The following is a 23,380-nucleotide window of genomic DNA, read 5'->3' on the forward strand; positions in this document are numbered from 1 at the left end:
AAGGCCAGAGAATCTCGCCCCCTGGCCGCAGGTTAAACTGACTGAGACAACTGGGCAGAATGTTATCGTTGCAAGAAGAAATATTTTCCTTCCTTGATCCTTCCAAGAGAAAGTCTTTCATCTGGTAACTCTACTCTTCACATTCTGGGGGAACCTGGTGGGAGTTGGTCGGCGGCACAAGCTAGGGGACAAATTACCCAGGTTAGGACCTGCCCACTGGACGAACTTGCTGAAGTAGCACATGGCCCATTGCCTTCTGTCAGTATGTTACAGTGAACTTAACACAAGCTTCTTTTGGGAAAAATGACAATTCAAATTCAACATTCTGGATCTCACTGAGAAACAGGGAGGGGGCATTTCACTTCAAACTCAGATATTTCACAATAAGTTTTCAGCATAATTACAAAACTCTGGGCAAGCCTTCCAGAACCTTCTGAGAATCAAGAGACAAAAATGACCTCTCCAACTGTGCCTGACTGTCCATCTCATTCTGAAGTCCCAGGCTGCCTATTCGCACGTTGATCAGTTTTCAGCAAATGCTCTATTCCACAGTCAGAATCCGACGGGGAATAATTTAATCCAGGTGATGGGAAACAGGCAGGAATGGGGAGCAAAGGTTACACCAGGTCAGCCATTTGGAAGCAAGGGGTCGTATTAGCGAGAGGCAGCACGGTTTTGTGAAGTGACGATCGTGTCTCACTAACTTGCTAGAGTTTTTCGAGGAGGTCACAAAGATGATTGATGCAGGTAGGGCAGTGGATGTTGTCTATATGGACTTCAGTAAGGCCTTTGACAAGGTCCCTCATGGCAGACTGGTACAAAAGGTGAAGTCACACGGGATCAGAGGTGAGCTGGCAAGATGGATACAGAACTGGCGAGGTCATAGAAGGCAGAGAGTAGCAATGGAAGGGTGCTCTTCTGATTGGAGGGTTGTGACGAGCGTTGTTCCGCAGGGATCAGTGCTGGGACCTTTGCTGTTCGTAGTATATATCAATGATTTGGAGGAAAATGTAACTGGTCTGATTAATAAGTTTGCGGACGACACAAAGCTTGGTGGAATTGCGGCTAGCGATGAGGACTATCAGAGGATACAGCAGGATTTAGATTGTTTCGAGACTTGGGCAGAGAGATGGCAGATGGAGTTTAATCCGGACAAATGTGAGGTAATGCATTTTGGAAGGTCTAATACAGGTAGGGAACATACAGTGAATGGTAGAACCCTCAAGAGTATTGACAGTCAGAGAGATCTTGGTGTACAGGTCCACAGGTCACTGAAAGGGGCAAAACAGGTGGAGAAGGTAGTCAAGAAGGCATACGGCATGTTTGCCTTCATTGGCCGGGGCACTGAGTACAAAAATTGGCAAGTCATGTTGCTGCTGTAGAGAACCTTGGTTAGGCCACACTTGGAGTATAGTGTTCAATTCTGGTCGCCACACTACCAAAAGGATGTGGAAGCTTTAGAGAGGGTGCAGAAGGGAATTACCAGGATGTTGCCTGGTATGGAGGGTGTAATGACCTCCAATTAGCATTGTTGGTTGGCCAATTGGAGTATGAGCTCCCTCAATGATAGCTCATTGAGGGGGGCCCATATAAGCACCCATGTAGGCTTTGTGATCCAGTTTTAAGTTGACTGGACTGCTAGCAGCACTGTTGGAGCTGCTCTTGTATATAGTTATTGGCAATAAATATTGGAGTGGTGACGGGACTCCTGCCTCCTGTGGATTATTACAGTGGCGACAAGGTAAACAAAGAACTTTGCGGAGACCAGCTGCCGCACTCGGAGGGCAAGCCTTGCTATTTCAAAAATGCCGTTTTTTGGGAGGTTAGATGCATTCGACAAGACTATTGAGGACTGGTCCCAGTACGTGGAGAGAATGTGTTACTTCTTCCGGGCCAATGATATAACTACGGATGAAAGGAAACGGGTTATCCTGCTGTCGGCGTGCGGACCCTCAGCTTTCGCCATTATACGTAGTCTGACTTATCCCAATGCGCCGGACACGAAACCTTTCCAAGAATTAACGGAATTGGTGAAAGAGCACTATGACCCAAAACCACCCCTCATTTTGCGTAGGTACAGATTCTACACAGCGAAGCGGGAAGACAGGGAGTCAGTCACAAATTTCTTGACCCGCCTGAGAAGGCTGGTGGAAAAATGTGAGTTCTGCCCGACGCTAAATGAAATGCTTCGGGACCGGTTAGTGTGTGGCATAAACGACCTCACAATACAGAAGCGCCTGTTGGCGGAAACGCAGCTAGACTGCAGGCAGGCGTTACAGCTCGCACTGTCCCTAGAAAAGGCAGCAAGTGGGGCGCAGGAACTACAGGGCACGCCAATGGAGGTAGATACCTGTGAGAAGGACTACCACAACGGGTCCAGCTACCAGATAGCCGCTCTCAGGAAAAGCCTGAGGAATAGAGGGCCAAAGGAAAACCCCAGAACTGCCCCCAAGTCTGCTAGGACTAACTGGAGACAGAGGGAAGTACCGGCTGAGGCTCCCCCAACAGAGAAGGACCGTTTCTGGCACCAGACAGAGTGGGATAACAGCGACAGAAACCCTAGAAGGAGGTGGCAAAAGAGGAATAGCAGGTGGGGACGAAGGGAAGTACACAACCTAGACGCCCCATCCTCCTCCGAAGGGGAACAATTATATAATATTGCGATGAAGAAAGCAGAACCTATTACGATTACCCCACGGGTGACCGGGCGGCCGACAATAATGGAAATAGACACGGGTGCGGCCGTATCAGTAATGGGAGTGGCAGCATTTTAAAAAATGAAAGATGGGCTCCAGCCACTAACCCTAACAAAAACATCGACAAAACTTAAAACCTACAAGGGGGAACCCCTGAAAGTTCTAGGCACAACTCATGTACCCGTGGAATATGAGAAACAATTGCTCAGATTACCGTTGACGATAGTAGAGGGCTACGGACCGAGCTTAATTGGACGGAACTGGCTGAAAGACCGAAAATTAGATTGGATGAATATTTTCCAGAGTGTAAGCGGGCAGTTGAGTGGAGTACTCCAAAAATACCCGGAGGTCTTCCAAGAAGGTTTGAGGGAAATCATAGGCGCCAAAGCAACTTTGCACGTGGACCCAGAAGCCCTTCCGAAATTTTGTACAGGCCAGACCTTTTGCGTTAAGGAAGGAAGTAGAGGTCGAAATAGAAAGGTTACGGCACGACGGCATTATCAGACCAGTACAGTTCTCGGAATGGGCAGCGCCGGTGGTACCAAGTTTGAAGCCAGACGGCTCGATACGTCTCTGTGGAGATTTCAAACAGACGGTAAACAAATACGCACTGCTGGACAAATACCCAATCCCGAAAATAGACGACCTATATGCCAAATTGGCAGGTGGGCTTTTGTTCACAAAACTAGACATGAGCCACGCCTACCTGCAGTTAAAACTGGACAAGGACTCCCAGAAGGGCCTTTTTCGTTATACTAGGCTACCTTTCGGAGTGTCATCAGCCTACGCTATATTCCAGCGTACAATGGAAAATATTCTGCAGCGACTACCGCAGGTGGCGATTTATTTGGACAATGTCTTAATCACGGGTAGGACGAACAGGGAACATTTAAGGAACCTGGAGGAAGTGCTCAAGCATTTCGCAAAGGCAGGCGTACGGCTTAAGAGAAAAATGTGTTTTTCTGGCCCCACAAGTGACATACCTGGCATGTAAAGTAGGCGAGTCAGGCTTACACCCATTGGAAGACAGAGTAAGGACAATAAAAGAAGCCCCAGCTCCCACCACGGTCCAGGAGTTACAATCATTTCTAGGGTTGGTAACCTATTATGGCAAATTTATTGAAAATAGGGCTTCCATCCTAGAACCCCTCCACCAGCTACTAAAAAAGGGGCAAGAATGGAAATGGTCCACCCACCAAAACCGAGCATTTAGGGACATTAAGCAACAGCTGTCATCCGAAAATGTCCTAGAGCATTATGACCCAAGGAAGGAGTTGGTGGTCACTTGTGACGCATCCCCTTACGGGATAGGAGCCGTCTTAGCCCATTGAGGAAGGAATGGGGAAGAACGCCCAATAGCCTATGCTTCGAGGACCTTGGCGATGGCTGAGAGGAAGTACGCCCAAATTGAGAAGGAAGGACTGGCAGTGATACTTGCAGTAAAAAACTTTCACCAGTATCTGTACGGGCGGAAATTCACCATGGTGACGGACCATAAGCCGTTATTAGGGTTATTAAAAGAAGACAAGTCAATACCCCCGATTGCATCAGCTAGAATCCAACGCTGGGAGTTGCTCCTGTGCTGTACGTTTCTTTGTTCTTTGGTACTGAACAGTGACGCAGTACTGGCCATTGCTGCTCCTTATTCTCGTATGGCTCTCGCCCACCAGCTGGAGAGCTGGTGAGAGTTCCCATCGCCTCCTTCATTGCATTAAGTCAGTCAGGCACATCTGTGGGCACAGCTCCCCGAGACGCAGTCCCCCATAGCTCCCAAGAGATCCCCCCACAGCTCACCGAGACCCCACCCCCCAGCTCCCACCGAGACGCTCCCCACTGAGACACCCCACCCCCACAGCTCCCCACTGACCCCCCCCCACAGCTCCCCACCGAGACCCCGCCCCCACAGCTCCCACCGAGACCCCACCCCCCAGCTCCCACCGAGACGCTCCCCACTGAGACACCCCACCCCCACAGCTCCCACCGAGAGACCCTCCCACCGAGACGGCCCCCGGCTCCCACCAAGACACCCCACCCCCACAGCTCCCCACCGACCCCCCCACAGCTCCCACCGAGAGACCCCCCCCACCGAGACGGCCCCCAGCTCCCACCGAGACACCCCATCCCCACAGCTCCCACCGAGAGACCCCCCCACCGAGACCCCACCCCCCACCGACCCCCCCCCCACAGCTCCCCACCGAGACCCCGCCCCCACAGCTCCCACCGAGAGACGCTCCCCACCGAGACCCCCCCACAGCTCCCCACCGAGACCCCGCCCCCACAGAGAGACGCTCCCCACCGAGACCCCCCCACAGCTCCCCACCAAGACCCCACTCCCACAGCTCCCCACCGAGAGACCCCCCCACAGCTCCCCACCGAGACCCCGCCCCGCACAGCTCTCCACCGAGAGACCTCCCCACCGAGACCCCACTCCCACAGCTCCCCACCGAGAGACCCCCCCACAGCTCCCCACCGAGACCCCGCCCCGCACAGCTCCCACCGAGAGACCTCCCCACCGAGACTCCACTCCCACAGCTCCCCACCGAGAGACCCCCCACAGCTCCCACCGAGAGACCTCCCCACCGAGACCCCACACCCCCTTCAAGACCCCACCCCCCACAGCTCTCCACCGAGAGACCCCCCCACAGCTCCTACCAAGACCCCCCAACAGCTCCCCACCGAGACCCCCCCACAGCTCCCCACCGAGACCCTACCCCCACAGCTCCCACCGAGACCCCACAGCTCCCAACCGCGACCCCCCCCACAGCTCCCCACTGAGACCCCACCCCCACAGCGAGACCCCACCCCCACAGCTCCCCACCGAGACCCCCCTCCACAGCTCCCCACCCCCACAGCTCCCACCGAGATCCCCCCACAGCTCCCACCGAGAGACCCTGCCCCCACCGAGACCCCACCCCCCACAGCTCCCAACCGACGCCCCACTCCCACCGAGAGACCCTCCCCCCCCACAGCGAGACCACTCCCTACCAGGTGTCTGAAGGCAAACAAAACAAGGTGTGCTTCCTCCTCCCCAACGTAATACATCCTCACTGAGTGGGGGGGGGAGGGCATGAGATTCAGCCCATCATGTCTGTCCCCATTCAACAGCAGTTCATCTGGGTGAAGTATGTGAATCAGGAGCTAATGTTTCCCCTCCCTCGAATAAAACTAACTCATGTTCACACCCAACACTCATTGCAACACAAAGTAATCCATTGTGCATGAGTGGCTCCAGGATGTTTGCGGGAGACACAGGGTGCTGAATAAATGTTGTTTGCAACACTTGGGTAACAATGACACCACACTCGGGCTCTGAAGCTTCAGTCACCATCGCAATTTCAGAAGTTTCCACTGCATCGACAAAGTCAGTGTCATACCTCCTATTTTCCAAGCAAGTAAAACACAATTAAACCGATCTCGGTGCAGGCGCTCCTCCACTATCAGCATTTATCACAGGGAACCCCGGGCCGAACAGCCAAGGGAAGCTTCGGGTCCTTGTGATGATGATAATTGGTTAATGTTGGAGCTGATGCCCAATCCATTCCCACAGCAGTTTGAGTCCTGATCTACCCGCACACATACTCCCCGTAAAGCCGAGATTCCAACCGGTCCCCACAATACATGTCAGAGTTAGGCCTCGGCAAGTCTTACTCAATCCAGCTACAGGTTTCTCTGAATGTTAAACGGGCAGACAGTCTGGCAATTCGTTTCCACCTACACCTGATATTTAAGTGACATATAGTTCACTCTCGCTGAATACAATTTCAGGCCGTTATCTTTTGAACCCCAGCCTGTCTGCCCCATGCAATCTGCTGCCCCACAGAAGCCGGATCCTGTGAGAGTAACTCCATGGCAGTGAACCCACAGAAGCCGGATCCTGTGAGAGTAACTCCATGGCAGTGAACCCACAGAAGCCGGATCCTGTGAGAGTAACTCCATGGCAGTGGAGCCTGTCTGTTTCACTGCACGCCTCACACAGGCTCTGGGATGCAAAAAGCAGGCACACAACGCCCATGAACGCTGGTTTCCAAACACAACAGGCACCAAGAACAATGAACCATTACCATGTTTCCCGTAAAAATCATCCTCCTCCGTGCTCATGGTCTCCAACTTGGCAAGTTCTTCACAGGATGTGGGGCTCTGCACTGATCCGTGCAACAGCCGTCCCTGCAGCCTGCTGTGAAACAGGCTCAACTCCAACCGGTTTAACTGGAAAATCAGCAAATCAAACAAGCAGCTGCAAAAAAAAAAGATGCAAGCACCTCCCGTTTTTCCCTCTCCCTGATCCCGATTTTAAAACATCTTTAAAAACTAGGGTGTGTTCATTGTCCGGATATATCTGGAGGGACAGGTGAAAAAAAGGGGAATAAGGAGAAAGCAAAAACTGATTGTCAAGTTTGCAATTGGGACAATCATGGTTCAGTTTACCAAACCCATGTTCACATCTGGCCTCCAATAAGCCGTAACAAATGGGAAAGGTTCAAAGTTCCTTCTTCTCGGACTGTCCCTCGAGTAGGTGGATGATTTGCTTCCATTGCAGTCTGATGGGTTCCCAGATGGCTGGGAAGTCACGCTGGCACAGTGGTTAGCATTGGTGCCGCACAGAGTTCAATCCGACCTCGGGTGACGGTCTGCGTGGAGTTTGCACATTCTCCTCCCCGTGTCTGCGTGGGTTTCCTCCCACAATCCAAAGATGGGCGGGTTAGGTGGATTGGACATGATAAATTAGTGTCCAAAAGATTAGGAAGGGTTACTGGGATAGGGTGGAGGTATGGGCTTAAGTGGGGTGCTCTTTCCAAGGGCCACTGCAGACATGATGGGCCGAATGGCCTTTTTCCTGCACTGTAAATTCTATGTTTCTGTGTCCCATGTGCCATTTGCAGACTCTGCCACATGTGGGACAGGTAGTGTTTGAAGGGTGGGGTAAATGGGTTGTTTGGAGGTTTGAGCACTCCCTCCAATGCCTCGACTTCACCTCTGTGTTCCCAACAAAGTCTCTCTTTGTAAAAACAATGAAGGTGGGGAAAACTCACCCAGTCAGGCAGCATCTGTGAAACAGAGTTATAGGCCGGATTTCTCAGGTCGTTGCGAATCACGATTCCTAGCGGCAGCGCACCCCCGCATGTGGGTTTCCTGGCGACTACGTGATTCTCCGGACTCCTAACCATGTGTTTCCCAGCGGTGGGAGACAGCGCGCTGTTCACTGGCAGCAGGATTACGTTATGTAATTTCAAGAAGTCAAGAAGGAATTAGAACGGCGCTGAGGACCCGGGTTCGAATCCCGGCCCTGGGTCACTGTCCGTGTGGAGTTTGCACATTCTCCCCGTGTCTGCGTGGGTTTCGCCCCCACAACCCAAAGATGTGTAGGTTAGGTGAATTGGCCACACTAAATTGCCCCTTAATTGGAAAAAAATAATTGGGTACTCTAAATTTATTTTTTTTTAAAAGAAGGAATTAGAAATCGCTCTTGGGGCTAAAGGGATCAAGAGATGTGGGGGGGGGGGGGGGAAATCAGGATATTGAACTTGATCAGCCATGATCATATGAATGGTGGAGCAGGCTCGAATGGCCGAATCGCCTCCTCCTGCTACTATTTTTTTACTGTATTTTAATACAAACATGTATCAAAATAGGTTGCAGCAAATACACACCCCGGGAAACATATTTCCCAACAATCAACTCTACACTCTGTACAGATTTTTCCCCTTTTGCACCCTCCACCCCCATCCCCCAGTGCCGAGCAGCTCCTCAAACACGGTCACAAACATCCCCACCTTATCTCAAACCCCTCCCGCTGAGCCCCTTAACTCGTACTTTATCTTCTCTAATCGCAGGAAGTCATACAGGACACCCAACCAAGCCACTACCCCCCGGTGGCGATACCGACCGCCACTCCAGCAAAATTCGTCACCGTGCAATCAGAGAGGCGAAGGCCAAGACATCGGCCTTCCTCCTCTCCATGAGCTCCGGCTTCTCTGAAACACCAAATATCGCCACCAAAGGGTCCGGGTCCTCCTCCTCCTCCTCCTCCGCTATCCTGGCTAAGACCATGAACACTCCCGCCCAGAATCTTACCAATTTTTCGCAACCCCAAAACATGTGCACGTGATTCGCTGGCCCCCACCCACACTTCTCACTCATCTGCTAGCCCCTGGAAGAACCCACTCATTCTCGCCCGGGTCATATGCACCCTCTGCACCACCTTAAACTGTATCAGGCTCATCCTTGCACAAGAGGTGGTCCTGTTTACCCTACGCACTGCCTCACTCCATACTCCCCAATTGATCTCCATTCCCAACACCGCTTCCCATTTCGCCTTGATCTTCACCACCCGCTCGCCTCCCTGCGCCCCAGCCATTTGTATATATCCCCAATTCTTCCCTCCCCTTCCACATCCGGAAGCAGCAGTTGCTCCAGCAGGGTGTATCCTGACAACCTAGGGAACCGCCTCCAGCCCTTTCGCGCAAAGTCCCTAATCTGCAGATCCCTGAACTCACTCCCCCTCGTCAACTCTACCCTCTCCCTTAGCTCCTCCAGACTGGCGAACCCTTCCTTCAAATACAGATCCCTCACCTTGACCAGCCCCACTTCCCTCCACCTCCTGCATACACTATCCTTTGGTATAAATAATCGGGAGAGCCTGAAAGATAAACCTCAGCAGAACATTCATTTTCACCACTTGGACCCTCCCCGTCAATGTTACGTGCAGTGTATCCCACCTCATAAGATCCTCTCTGGCCTCCTTGCTTCTATTTTCTATGTAAAAACAGCACTTGTCTCGAGCGTCTGCATTCTGCCTTTCTCCATGCTGGCTGTTAACCGATTTCTTGTCCCTGATGACCATACTAAGTAATAAACTCCTCCAAAATCCAACAAAGAATTTTGTCCCTAGCCAAAACCAAGAGCCATCCACAAATCAACTGTGGATATAGTAATACAACAATCTCTGATATTGTCAGATTGGTGGAATCATAGAATTTACAGTGCAGAAGGAGGCCATTCAGCCCATCGAGTCTGCACCGGCTCTTGGAAAGAGCACCCTACCCAAGGTCAACAACTCCACCCTATCCCCATAACCCAGTAATCCCACCCAACACTAAGGGCAATTTTGGACACTAAGGGCAATTTATCATGGCCAATCCACCTAACCTGCACATCTTTGGACTGTGGGAGGAAACCGGAGCACCCGGAGGAAACCCACGCACACACGGGGAGGATGTGCAGATTCCGCACAGACAGGGACCCAAGCCGGAATCGAACCTGGGACCCTGGAGCTGTGAAGCGATTGTGCTATCCACAATGCTACCCTGCTGCCCCTGAATGGGGAAGGAGAAACAGATTAGGGAATTGTATCTTGACTATCCGTTGCAGTTCAGTTGCCACACCGTCTAATTCTGTTAATACACTTTCACAAGTTCCTTCCAGCAGCATTGGACCATAACTGCAGCTGTACAGTTATAAATAGGGATTGCAAAAACTGCTGTCTGCCACTGCAACTTATTTTGAAATCCAAATTTCTCCCAACTACCCACCGACTCTGAGTGCCTACAATTCTGGCCTCCTAACCACCCACAGTTCTGTTGGGGAGGGAGTTCAAGGGTTTTGACCCAGTGAAAGTGAAGGAGTCATAGCTAAATGGGAAATGGGAATTGAGGGAAAACTCTCCGCTGGTTAGAATCATACCTGGCACAAAGGAAGATGGTTGTGGTGGTAGGAGGTCAATTAGGAGGTCAGTTCCAGAACATCACCGCAGGAGTTCCTCAGGGTAGGGTCCTAGGGCCAACACCATGTCTGTCACACACGCACACACACACACACACACGTACACACACACACACACAAAAGCCTGTTCACCATCTACAAGGCACAAGTCAGGAGTGCAATGGAATATTCTCCAGTTACCTATATGAATGCAGTTCCAACAACATTCAAGAATCTCAACACCATCCAAGACAAGGTAATCTCTTGATTGCTCCCCCTTCCACAAACATTCAAACTCTCCATCAGGGACGCACAGTAGCAGCCGTGTGTACCATCTACACAGAATGCACTGCAGTAACTCACTAAGGTTCCTTCATCAGCACCTTCCAAACCCACAACCATCAAACCCACAACCATCAAACCCCCCCCCCCCCCGCCAAAGTCACTTACCACCCTGACTTGGAAATATATCGCTGTTCCTTCACTGTCGCTGGGGCAACATCCTGGAACTCCCTCCCTAACAGCACAGTTGGTGGACATCTCAAGGACTGCAGCGGTTTAAGAAGGCAACTCACCACCACCTTCTGAAGGACAACTATGGATGGGCAATAAATGCTGGCCGACCCAGCGACGCCCACATCCCATAATTTTTTTTTTTAAAGTGCAGCAATTTTATGGCCTTCAATGTCAAGTCTAACTTTATACCAGTGGAGCAAAGCATTCAACACATTTAGGCTGGAAATGGCTAACAGTGATTGAAATTAAAATTGGAAAGTGTGCGAATTTGCAGTCTTTATCTGAACGTTTGAACGGACTCTACTATGACTGTAAGGCTATTTGTACACACTGAACAACCAACACACAACACATCCTAAAGATGTCATGGGCACTCCCGAAATGTTCTCCGTTCTACCCAAATAACTTTGAACCCATCAATACCAGAAACCCCCAGCCTGTCAAAGGCAACAGCAATTGGTCAATAATCTACCTTTTCAATAGGTCACAACCTACACCCTGTCCCGCCTTCCCAAGAAAAGGAACAAACAGCCAATATTCCCATTACTCATCATTCTCCAAGGACAACTGCTACACAGTCCAACAATGTAGATTCAAGTCAGATCAGTTCAGACTTGCCCAAGCCTACTCATTATAAAATATTCTGACAACAACGTACAGACACGCGTGTAAACAACAGTCATTAGGGATGGTGATCGAGGCACTGTCACTTGTGGAATGCTATCTCAGTGTAGGTGGAGCCTGGAGCCGCTGGCAAAGAGAGCAGCAGGAAGGCAGCGTGGATACAGAGCTCAATAACACAATGTCTGACCGTAGCGAGCATTTAACGTGGGTATAATCTCAGTACAACAGAAAAAGTGCAGTTTTAAACACCCCTGTCATCTGTTTGATAGATTACACAGACTGTGAAAAATGACTTGGAACAATTTCAGCAGCTGAATGAAGGAATGGGTTAACACATTCAACAGGTCCTTCCTTACTCACTAAATCTGTCGACAACGTTTTAAGTCTAATTAAAAGATACATTCGGAGAATAGTCGGGTGGCCAAGAATCAGGGGAAAATGGACGGGAATCGGGGGAAGGTAGCCCGGGGGGGGGGGGGGGGGTTACGGGTTCGTTATGGGGGTTTGATGGCAAGCTAAGGCCCAAAACCAAACTATAAATAAATGCCTATAAACATGTGCCTCGGCCATATTGGGGAATGCAAAATATGTCTGCCGGCTAAAGGGGGCGGCCACAATTGTTGTTATGAAGATGCTTACCTGTAAATATACATGTTAAATTTTTGTGTTTTCTTTTTTTCTCTCTAATAATTTGTAACTTGTCATATATAAAACATGAAAACTCAATAAAAAACATTTATTTAAAAAAAAGATACATTCGGGGACCAGTCATACATAATATGCACAAGACCAAACTGAAGAAGCCGATCAGCTCTCTTCTCTCTCCAGCAATTTCTACATCATTAATTTAAAAACAGATTCAGCAGCCAGGCCTCCAGGCACCTGAACTGGTGACCGTCAGTGTGGGTAACTGGAGACCAGCTGGAAAATCCCAGTTAACCTCCTTTAGTTGAACTCAGTATGTCCCATATGGAGCCAGATGGACTACACGTTCTAAGTAGATGTGCCTCCCTGGCTGGTCAATTGTGGCTCCGCCAAAATGGTCGGGAGGTGGGTTGGAGACGGGCAACCTGGAGGGGACTGAAAACCCAACCCAGTGCTGGGCATGTTGTACCTTAAATAAGAGGTAATCTGAGCAGTCACTCAGTACTGACCTTCGATGTTAAATAGCGGGTAATCTGAGCAGCCACTCTGTACTGACCTTCGATGTTAAATAGCGGGTAATCTGAGCAGTCACTCAGTACTGACCTTCGATGTTAAATAGCGGGTAATCTGAGCAGTCACTCAGTACTGACCTTCGATGTTAAATAGCGGGTAATCTGAGCAGTCACTCAGTACTGACCTTCGATGTTAAATAGCGGGTAATCTGAGCAGTCACTCAGTACTGACCTTCGATGTTAAATAGCGGGTAATCTGAGCAGTCACTCTATACTGACCTTCGATGTTAAATAGCGGGTAATCTGAGCAGTCACTCAGTACTGACCTTCGATGTTAAATAGCGGGTAATCTGAGCAGCCACTCAGTACTGACCTTCGATGTTAAATAGCGGGTAATCTGAGCAGCCACTCAGTACTGACCTTCGATGTTAAATAGTGGGTAATCTGAGCAGTCACTCAGTACTGACCTTCGATGTTAAATAGTGGGTAATCTGAGCAGTCACTCAGTACTGACCTTCGATGTTAAATAGCGGGTAATCTGAGCAGCCACTCAGTACTGACCTTCGATGTTAAGGGACAATTACCTTATCCATTGATCCTCCATTTTTATCTGTTTAATGGAATCAGAATTTACAGTGCAGAAGCAGGCCATTCGGCCCATCAAGTCTGCACCAGCCCTTGGCAAAAGCACCTTCACAAGCTCACAACTCCATCCAATCCCCGTAACCCCACCCCACCTTTTTGGATATTAAGGCCAATTTTAGCATGGCCAGTCCACCTAACCTGCACATCTTTGGGCTGTGGGAGGAAACCGGAGCACCCGGAGGAAGCCCACACAGACACGGGGAGAATGTGCAGACACTGCACAGACAGTGACCCACTATCAAGAAGCACAAGAGCAGCAATGTCTTAAAACCACCAAACCCTGGCAGCATGTTGGCGCAGTGGTAGCACTGCTGCCTCACAGCGCTGAGGACCCGGGTTCGATCCCAGCTCTGGCTCACTGTCCATGTGGAGTTTGCACATTCTTCCCGTGTCTTCGTGGGTCTCACCCCCACAACCCAAAGATGTGCAGGGCAGGTGGATTGGCCATGGTAAATTGCCTCTTAATTGGCATAAATGAATTGGGTACTCTAAATTTATTTTAAAAAGCACCAAACCCCGATTTGGACATATACTGTGGTCCCATAATCATTGCAGAGTCAGAGGTCTGGAAAATCCCCATCTGTACTGCCCCATGGGCTGCTGCAGTTCAGGGGAGATGACCCACTGCCTTCTCAGGACATCAGAGATAAATCATGGCTATGTCAGCATCACACAACTACCGAGAACAAATTATATGAACCCAGGTCACCAATGCTTTCAGGGCTGTACGGAAACCTAACCCCTACGCAGAAATAAAAGCAAATTAAAATACCAATGTTTAAACCCACAGCTTAGTTAAGTCGTTGACCACAATGTCCTTCTGGCTTTACTGCATAATTTGTATTTGACTGAAATGAAAACCCTTCGATAACTCTTACTGAGGGCTTCCATAAAATGTTTTCCTGGTTCTTCAAACTGAGATTTCCGGCTTTGGTCAAAAGGATATGTACATCCAGCAGGGGCTGTTCAGCACAGGGCTAAATTGCTGGCTTTGAAAGCAGACCAAGCAGGCCAGCAGCACGGTTCGATTCCCGTAACAGCCTCCCCGAACAGGCGCCGGAATGTGGCGACTAGAGGCTTTTCACAGTAACTTCATTTGAAGCCTACTCGTGACAATAAGCGATTATCATTTTCATAAAGGAAAGGTTGAATACACAATACTAAAAGTGAAAGCATTACACGTTACACATGCACATTTAACAAGACAACACCATCCTTTTGTATCATATCGCAGGGTTTATCAAACCCGGGCTCACGACCCACCCGCCCGATCGCGGGGGAAACTGGCCAACGGCTGCCACCAGCTTTTAAGAATGCCGGCCGCAGGCAGTCCCTGATTGGCTGTGGTATTTGAGGAGGGGGTGCGAGGCTGGTCTGTGTGCTGGTTGATGCATTGGTTGGGGGGGGTGGGGGGAGTGGCGCAGAGAGGGTGCTGACGGTCGGGCAGGTGGGCACAATGCCAACAGTGGTGAATCCTGGCCCCAGATTGCAGTTCCACTCTGCTGCTCGCCCTCTGCTCAGCTCGTCCCCCAGACGCCAGTCCCCTTCTCTGCGCCTCGTTCCCCACCACTGACTGGCTGCATGTGACCTGCGGCTCGGTGGTTACGCTGCCTAACAGCCGGCACAACGTTTGCCAGCACCCCCCCCCCCCCCGGCGTGGAGTACTGGTCAGCAGTCTGTGACTGGGGCGGATGCAGCTACTGGACAGTGAGAGGGAAGCCAGGCCAGGGATGTCAGCGAGGAATACCGATCAAGTGAGGCCAGGCAATACGGCTGACACAAGTCACCACTGGAAGAAATCTACACAGTCATCACTTTGTGTCGCCACTCTCTGGAAGCCAGGAAGTCAGTGGATTTGATGAGGATGGCGAAGGAGATGATTCGGATGTTTGTACCGCACAATGCAGTGGAACCAGTAAGAAATATTGTGACATTGTGTGTGTTTGACAAGCTACTTCACCTTGTCTAAAGTCGCAGTTTGAAAAGTAAAAACAAGATTGAAACAATTTCTAAAGAAATGGAAATATATTTAAAATAAAGTTTGTGTGCAAATGTAAGGATGCACATAGAGTATGTATCAGGAATTTACAGGTTCGACTGAAATGACTGTAATTCTCAGCAGTAAAAAGTCATATACTTGGAAATAAAGTTTCAAAGTCAAAAAGAATTCCGGCCGCGATCGCCCTTAAAACACAAACGAAGAAGGCTTCCCATCAGATGTGGTGGCAGAGAGCAGGTCACGTGTCCGGCACGTTCACGGATGCCACACGCCCTATACGTCCGTGCTTTGGGCAGAAATCACGGAGGAGAGATTCCTCCATTTTGTAGCTGCCCGCAAGCAAGCAACAGGAGTGCGTGAAGAACTGAAGATGGATCATTTTGTAATAAGGAAGGGAGGGCCAGCGATACAAACAGACCAGGGTCTCACAATGAATCTGCTGGAGAGAGCTTCTCAGGAGAGTCCACAGCAGGACAAAGCAGTGTTGGTTTTAGCTCTGTACAGAGCTCCAGGGCTTCCGGTGAACAACTCATTAAGAAGAAACTGAAATCGGGAACAGAGCAGTATACGGTATGGCCTTAACAAAGAGTCATCGGACTCGAAACATTAGCTCTTTTCTCTCCCTACAGATGCTGCCAGACTTGCTGAGAGTTTCCAGGATTTTCACTTTCGTTATGGTATGGCTTTAATTTGTGCAAATCACAAATGCAAAGCCCATGTATGTTACATGCAGGGAAGTACTGGGAAATTAAAGTTTAAAACCCGTGGCATCTGAAGACTAAATGTGGCGAGTTCTGACTTTTTTTTTTCAAAGGATGCAGTGAGAGCTTAAATTGTCAGCTGAAGTCCTTAGCAGAAATGTAACATTGAATGACAAAGCAAGTGAGATTGTGAGGACCAAGCAGGCTCACCTGTTGCATTAAAAGCTGAGAAATATCAACGGCCGGCCGGCTGGTAAAGTGGATCCTCGGACAAAAAGTTTGAAAAATGCTGTCATCTGGCACACATTTTGGCTCATGGATAGCCCTTTTGGTTCTTTCAAACCAAACAAGACAATACAGGAAAGTCTTGCTGAAAACCTGTTAAACAGAGCTTTGACTGATGAGATAATCCTTACAAAGATTAATATTTAATTGCTATATTAAATGTGTAATTTTAAACTTACATGAGCCTATTTTCCAATTCCACACAGTCAAATGCATTCTTGCTCTTTATAATATATACTGCTGTTCAACTGTAACAGCGAATGTCAGCAGAGTGTTTGATCATTTGGACATTACAGCCAGGCTTCATCACTGTCCATACAGGTCATTTGACAGCAATGTGAACGATCAACTCAGCCGGGTTCCCTAACCCAAGGGCACTGGAGCCAATAATAGGCCAGAATACTGTTGTGGTTAAGATCAATTAACAGCATGAGTCAAGGGCGGAGCATCAGTAACACACTGACACTCCGACTGTTCACTCAACATACACAACAGGGAGTCCCTGCTCTTCTTTTAAGCGATTCAATGGACTACCTCTATTCCATATGAAAACCAGAATCCATAGTTAGTTTAGAGTGTCAGCGTGGCTCAGTGGTACCACTCTTGCCTGTGTCACAAGATTAGTCCATCAATTAAGCACATAATTTGGGCTAACACTCAGCTGCTTCTTCTGCTCCTCAGGAAGTCCCAACGATGACTTGCTTCTGCTCCGGGAGGTGGCTGAATAGTCCAATCCTGGATCCGCAGACTCTGCCACAGGTTTGGCAGGTGGGGTTTGATGGGTGAGTGGGACGCTCTGGATTCCACGCTCTCTTTCCTCTGTTTATGCTCGAGGTGATTGGCACCTTGGCAGATGCTTTTTCTCCAGCTTGTCCGTTCTAAGGCGAGCCATTCCCACGTGTTGATGGGGATGTTTTATTTATTTAGGGAGACTTTCAGAGTGTCCTTGTAGCGTTTCCTCTGCCCCCTGGTGATTGCTGGCCATTGCGGAGCTCGGAGTAGAGCACATGTGTTGGACATGAGGGCAGTGTGACCTGCCCATTGCAGCTGGTCGAGCTGTACCTCGATACTGAGGATTTTGGCCTGGAAGAGGACACTCACGTTGGTACGCCTATCCTGCCAGTGGATGTGCAGGATTTTGTGGAGGCAACGTTGGTGATCTGAGGTGTCTGCTGTACATTTGTCCATGATTCCGATGCATACAAAGGGTGGGGACCATGAGCTTGGTGCTGGGTTTGAAGTCTCATCTTTGAACACTCTGTTGATCAGGCCTCCGAAGACTGCACTGGCACATTGGAGTCGGATGTTGGATTTCGTCGTCAATGGTTGCTCGCACCAGGAGAGGCGGCTCCCGAGGTTTGGGAAATGATCCACATTGTCCAGGGACTCACTGTAGATCTTGATGGTGGGGGGGCAGTTTTGTGTGGCAGGGGCAGCTGCTGGAGAACCTTTGTTTTACGGATGTTCGGTCTGAGGCCCATTCTCTCAGATGCCTCGCTGTATGGTTTGTAGCTTGGCCTCTGAATGTGCGCGCACTGACATCGTCTGCGTTCTGCAGCTTGATCATGGAATCGTACTATTTACAGTGCAGAAGGGGGCCATTTGGCCCATCGAGTCTACACCGACACTTGAAAGAGCGCCCAACCCAAGCCTACACCTGTCCCTGCAATCCCAACTAACTTTTGGACACTAAGGAGCAATTTAGCATTAATGTGACCAATCCACCTAACCCGCACAACTTTGGATTGTGGGAGGAAACCGGAGCACCCGGAGGAAACTCACACAGATGCGGGGAGAACATGCAGACTCCGCACAGACAGTGACCCCAGCCGGGAATCGAACCGGGGTCCTTGGCACTGGAAGCGACGGAGGTTTCCCACCTGTCCAGTAGGTTAGCTCCACTCCAATGGAGTGGAGGAAGATAGAGAAGAGCTTTGGTGCAATGACGCAGCCCCGTCTGACCCCAATTTGCACACATATTGGGTCTGTGGGGGTTCCGTTTATGAGAATCATGGCTTGCATGTCAACAAAGAACAAAGTAAAGTACAGCACAGGAACAGGCCCTTCGGCCCTCTAAACCTGCGCTAACCATGCTGCCCATCTAAACTAAAATCTTCTACGCTTCCGGGGTCCGTATCCCTCTATTCCCATCCTATGCATGTATTTGTCAAGATGCCCCTTAAATGTCACTATCATCCCTGCTTCCACCACCTCCTCCGGCAGCGAGTTCCAGGCACCCACTACCCCTCTGTGTAAAAAACTTGCCTCGTACATCTCTCTAAACCTTGCCCCACGCACCTTAAACCTATGTCCCCTAGTAATTGACCCCTCTACCCTGGGGAAAAGTCTCTGACTATCCACTCTGTCTATGCCCCTGTAGACCTACACAATGTCATTGTGGAGCAGGCGGAGAGTGGTGATGAATTTCTGTCGGCAGCCGAATTTGAGGAGGATATTCCACAATCCCTCATGGTTGACAGAGTCGAAGGCCTTAAGATATCGAAGAAGGCCTTGTACAGAGGTTAATGCTGCTCCCTACACTTTTCCTGGATTGGTCCCGTGCTGAAGATCATGTCCATTGAGCCTCTTGATGGGTGGAAGCCGCATTGAGACTCAGGGAGCTCTTCAGCCACTGGGAGGCGGGTGAGGAGGATACACACGATGGCCTTTCCTTTGGCGGAGAGTTGGGAAATCCCTCTGTAATTTTCTTGGAAATGGTCGAGAATTAAGATGTTGAGACCTCCCAGCATGCTCTCTTCCTTCCAGACAAGGGTGTAGAGGTTGTGGATTCTTGTCAAGAGTGCCTGTCCACTGCATTTTAGTAATTCTGCGGGGGTTCCACCTGCGCCAGAGGCCTTGTTGTTCTTCAGCTGTTGGGTAGCTTCAATCCCATGGCCCACAGTGGGGTGGGCGACTGGGTATTCAGAGCCTTGGTTCACAGAAGCAGTGCACATTGTGGTTGTCGATGAGTTGCTGAGTCTCCTGCGCTCTTTCCACCCACCATCTGTTCTTTGGGGCTGGTTTAGCTCAGTGGGTTAAACAGCTGGCTTGTAATGCAGAACAAGGCCAGCAGTGCGGGTTCAATTCCTGTACCGGCCTCCCCGAACAGGCGCCGGAATGTGGCGACTAGGGGCTTTTCACAGTAACTTCATTGAAGCCTACTCGTGACAATAAGTGGTTATTATTATTATTTAGGTTGCGAGTTCTTTGTTGCTCCTTGACCTTCTATTGCCTGCAGGCTTGTGCCCTCTCCCTTGAATTTGGTGGAGCTCCCAGTTCAGGAACACCTCCCTTTTGTGATCCTGGATCTCCAGATAGATCTCATCAGACCAGTTTCCTGGTTGAGGGCCCGAGCGTCTCCTTGCAGGTGCTGACGAAGGCGGACCAGACGCTCTGGGCTTTCTGCGGCTCTGGCTGGTTGGTTGTCACCAGGTTAGCTGTGAGGCACCGACTGAGTAGCTCGTTCTGCTCGGCGTCTTTGAGTCCAACATCACTGAATCTCCTGCTGCAGGTTTTCTGCCTCTGCCGTTTGGGGCCAGGGTGATAGAGATGGTCAAGCGGATTAGTGGTTGGTCAGTCCAGCAGCCATCGGCTCCGGGGGGGGGGGGGGGGGGAGTGAACATCTTTGGGGTCCCTTGCCCGGATGATGATATAGTCTATCCTATACCAGTGCTTGGAGCAGGGGTGTTGCCATGAGGTCATCTACTGGTTCCTCTGGCGGAACAGAGCTTTTGCGATGACCAGGTTATGTTCTAAACATTTTGTCAGGAGGAGGACTCCATTGGCACTTTTCCCCCCCACAATTTCCCTGGCTAACACGCCTTTCCAAAGTTTGCGTTCCTCCCGACTCTAGCATTGAGGTCGCCGAGGAGAATCAGCTGGTCTCCCTTTGCAATGCAGGACAGCGATTGGTTGAGGCTGGAGTAGAATATCTCTTTGTCCTCTTTCGTTGCATCTTGGGTTGGGGCGCAGGCAGTGGCTGCTGTGAGCCGCAGGGTCATTAGGCTTTTGTTCACTCTGCAGTGGGGTGGGGGTCGTTGAGACGTCGGACCAATATGCTGAAGCCGACCCGTAGAGACGCCGTTCTTCTTCTGGTTTGCTTTTCCAGAAAGTGGTTTAGTTGTCACCTTGTCCTTTCAGCTGGCTGTCTCCTGCCAGTCGTGTCTCGCTCGGAGCGGCGATCTTGATGCTCGAGTTCCTGGGTTATGATGATGATGGAGCGATGTTCAGATCTGCTGCTGTTGGTGTTGTCCATAAAAGGTCCTGACGTCCCAAGTCAAAGTTCAATTGGTGTGATTGGGGTGGAAAATGCCTGAGCGTGGAGCGGTCATTGCACATTAACCAGCACAACAGTCCCAGCGGAGAGAGATCTTGGCCCAGTGGCAGGGAATGCAAGACAATTGGAGAACGGACTTGACGGGGACTAACACACACTCATCATCCTCCGTCACTTTTAAAGGGTGATGTCAGTTTCCCTCTCTCTTATGCCTTGCAGTCTCGACCCTGCATGCACTGCTCCTCTAACCCCGCTTCTATTCCCCTCGCCCCCCCCCCCCCCTGCTGCTATTCCCCCCCCCCCCTGCTGGTGTTCCCCTCGCCCCCCCCCCCCCTGCTGCTATTCCCCTCGCCCCCCCCTGCTGCTGTTCCCCTCGCCCCCCCCCCTGCTGGTGTTCCCCTCGCCCCCCCCCCCGCTGCTATTCCCCTCGCCCCCCCCCCTGCTGCTATTCCCCCCCCCCCCCCCCCGCTGCTATCCCCCCCCCCCCTGCTGCTATTCCCCTTGCCCCCCCCCTGCTGCTGTTCCCCTCGCCCCCCCCTGCTGGTGTTCCCCTCCCCCCCCCCCCTGCTGCTATTCCCCCCCCCCTGCTGGTGTTCCCCTCGCCCCCCCCCCTGCTGCTATTCCCCTCCCCCCCCCCTGCTGCTATTCCCCCCCCCTGCTGCTATTCCCCTCGCCCCCCCCCCTGCTGCTATTCCCCTCGCCCCCCCCCTGCTGCTATTCCCCCCCCCCCTGCTGCTATTCCCCCCGCCCCCCCCTGCTGCTATTCCCCCCGCCCCCCCCTGCTGCTATTCCCCTCGCCCCCCCCTGCTGCTATTCCCCTCGCCCCCCCTGCTGCTATTCCCCTCGCCCCCCCCCCGCTGCTATTCCCCCCCCCCCCCTGCTGGTGTTCCCCTCGCCCCCCCCCCCCCCGCTGCTATTTCCCCCCCCCCTGCTGCTATTCCCCCCTCCCCCCGCTGCTATTCCCCTCCCCCCCCCCCCTGCTGCTATTCCCCTCGCCCCCCCCCCTGCTGGTGTTCCCCTCCCCCCCCCCCCCCTGCTGCTATTCCCCTCGCCCCCCCCCCCTGCTGCTATTCCCCTCGCCCCCCCCCCCCCGCTGGTGTTCCCCTCGCCCCCCCCCTGCTGCTATTCCCCTCGCCCCCCCCCCCCCTGCTGCTATTCCCCCTCGCCCCCCCCCCCCTGCTGGTGTTCCCCTCGCCCCCCCCCTGCTGCTATTCCCCTCCCCCCCCCCTGCTGCTATTCCCCTCGCCCCCCCCCCGCTGCTACCTCTCGCCCCCCCCTGCTGCTATTCCCCTCGCCCCCCCCCCCTGCTGGTGGTCCCCTCGCCCCCCCCCCTGCTGGTGTTCCCCTCGCCCCCCCCCTGCTGCTACTCTCACGCCCCCCCCCTGCTGCTATTCCCTCGCCCCCCCCCCTGCTGCTATTCCCCTCCGCCCCCCCCCTGCTGCTATTCCCCTCGCCCCCCCCCCTGCTGGTGTTCCCCTCGCCCCCCCCCCCCTGCTGGTGTTCCCCCTCGCCCCCCCCCTGCTGCTACTCTCGCCCCCCCCCCTGCTGCTATTCCCCTCGCCCCCCCCCCGCTGCTATTCCCCTCGCCCCCCCCTGCTGCTATTCCCCTCGCCCCCCCCCTGCTGCTACTCTCGCCCCCCCCCCTGCTGCTATTCCCCTCCCCCCCCTGCTGCTATTCCCCTCGCCCCCCCCCCTGCTGCTATTCCCCTCGCCCCCCCCCTGCTGCTATTCCCCTCGCCCCCCCCCCCGCTGCTATTCCCCTCCCCCCCCCCTGCTGCGATTCCCCTCGCCCCCCCCCCGCTGCTATTCCCCTCCCCCCCCCCCCTGCTATTCCCCCCCCCCCCCCCCTGCTGCTATTCCCCCGCCCCCCCCCTGCTGCTATTACCCCCTCGCCCCCACCCCCCTGCTGCTATTCCCTCGCCCCCCCCCTGCTGCTATTCCCCTCCCCCCCCCCCTGCTGCTATTCCCCTCCCCCCCCCTGCTGCTATTCCCCCCCCCCCTGCTGCTATTCCCCTCGCCCCCCCCCCCTGCTGCTATTCCCCTCGCCCCCCCCCCCGCTGCTATTCCCCTCGCCCCCCCCTGGCTGCTATTCCCCTCCCCCCCCCCTGCTGCTGTTCCCCTCGCCCCCCCCCCCTGCTGCTATTCCCCCCGCCCCCCCCCTGCTGCTATTCCCCTCGCCCCCCCCCTGCTGCTATTCCCCTCCCCCCCCCCCTGCTGCTATTCCCCTCGCCCCCCCCCTGCTGCTATTCCCCCCCCCCCGCTGGTGTTTACCCCTCGCCCCCCCCCTGCTGCTAGTCCCCTCGCCCCCCCCCTGCTGCTATTCCCTCGCCCCCCCCCGCTGCTATTTCCCCCCCCCCTGCTGCTATTCCCCCCCCTGCTGCTATTCCCCTCCCCCCCCCCTGCTGCTATTCCCTCGCCCCCCCTGCTGCTATTCCCCTCGCCCCCCCCCCTGCTGCTATTCCCCTCGCCCCCCCCCTGCTGCTATTCCCCTCCCCCCCCTGCTGCTATTCCCCTCGCCCCCCCCTGCTGCTATTCCCCCCCCTGCTGCTATTCCCCTCGCCCCCCCCCCCTGCTGCTATTCCCCCCCCTGCTGCTATTCCCCCCCCCTGCTGCTATTCCCCTCAGCCCCCCCCGGCTGCTATTCCCCTCGCCCCCCCCCGCTGCTATTACCCCTCCGCCCCCCCTGCTGCTATTTTCCCCCCCCCCCCCTGCTGCTATTCCCCTCGCCCCCCCCTGCTGCTATTCCCCTCGCCCCCCCCCCTGCTGCTATTCCCCTCGCCCCC

General features: G+C 52.8%; 1 protein-coding gene across 5 annotated transcripts in view; it reads right to left on the reverse strand.

Annotated features, from left to right (window-relative positions):
- Positions 1 to 23,380, reverse strand: part of slc44a2 (solute carrier family 44 member 2) — a 112,236-nt gene that overhangs the window by 85,437 nt on the left and 3,419 nt on the right. For 3 of the 5 annotated variants that reach the window (XR_005458732.1, XM_038784632.1, XM_038784629.1), the window contains exon 1: positions 6,758 to 6,882. The exons of 1 other annotated variant lie outside the window; for it this stretch is intronic. Coding sequence is in view for 3 of the 4 variants with exons in the window: in XM_038784632.1 (XP_038640560.1) it covers positions 6,758 to 6,794 (37 nt within the window). In the remaining variant the exon portion in view is untranslated. Of the gene's footprint in view, positions 1 to 6,757; positions 6,884 to 23,380 lie in introns of those variants that run through there. One more of the 5 variants, XM_038784630.1, reaches the window with a different exon arrangement.

The sequence above is a fragment of the Scyliorhinus canicula genome, chromosome 25, assembly GCF_902713615.1.
Source record: "Scyliorhinus canicula chromosome 25, sScyCan1.1, whole genome shotgun sequence".
Lineage (NCBI taxonomy): Eukaryota > Metazoa > Chordata > Chondrichthyes > Carcharhiniformes > Scyliorhinidae > Scyliorhinus > Scyliorhinus canicula.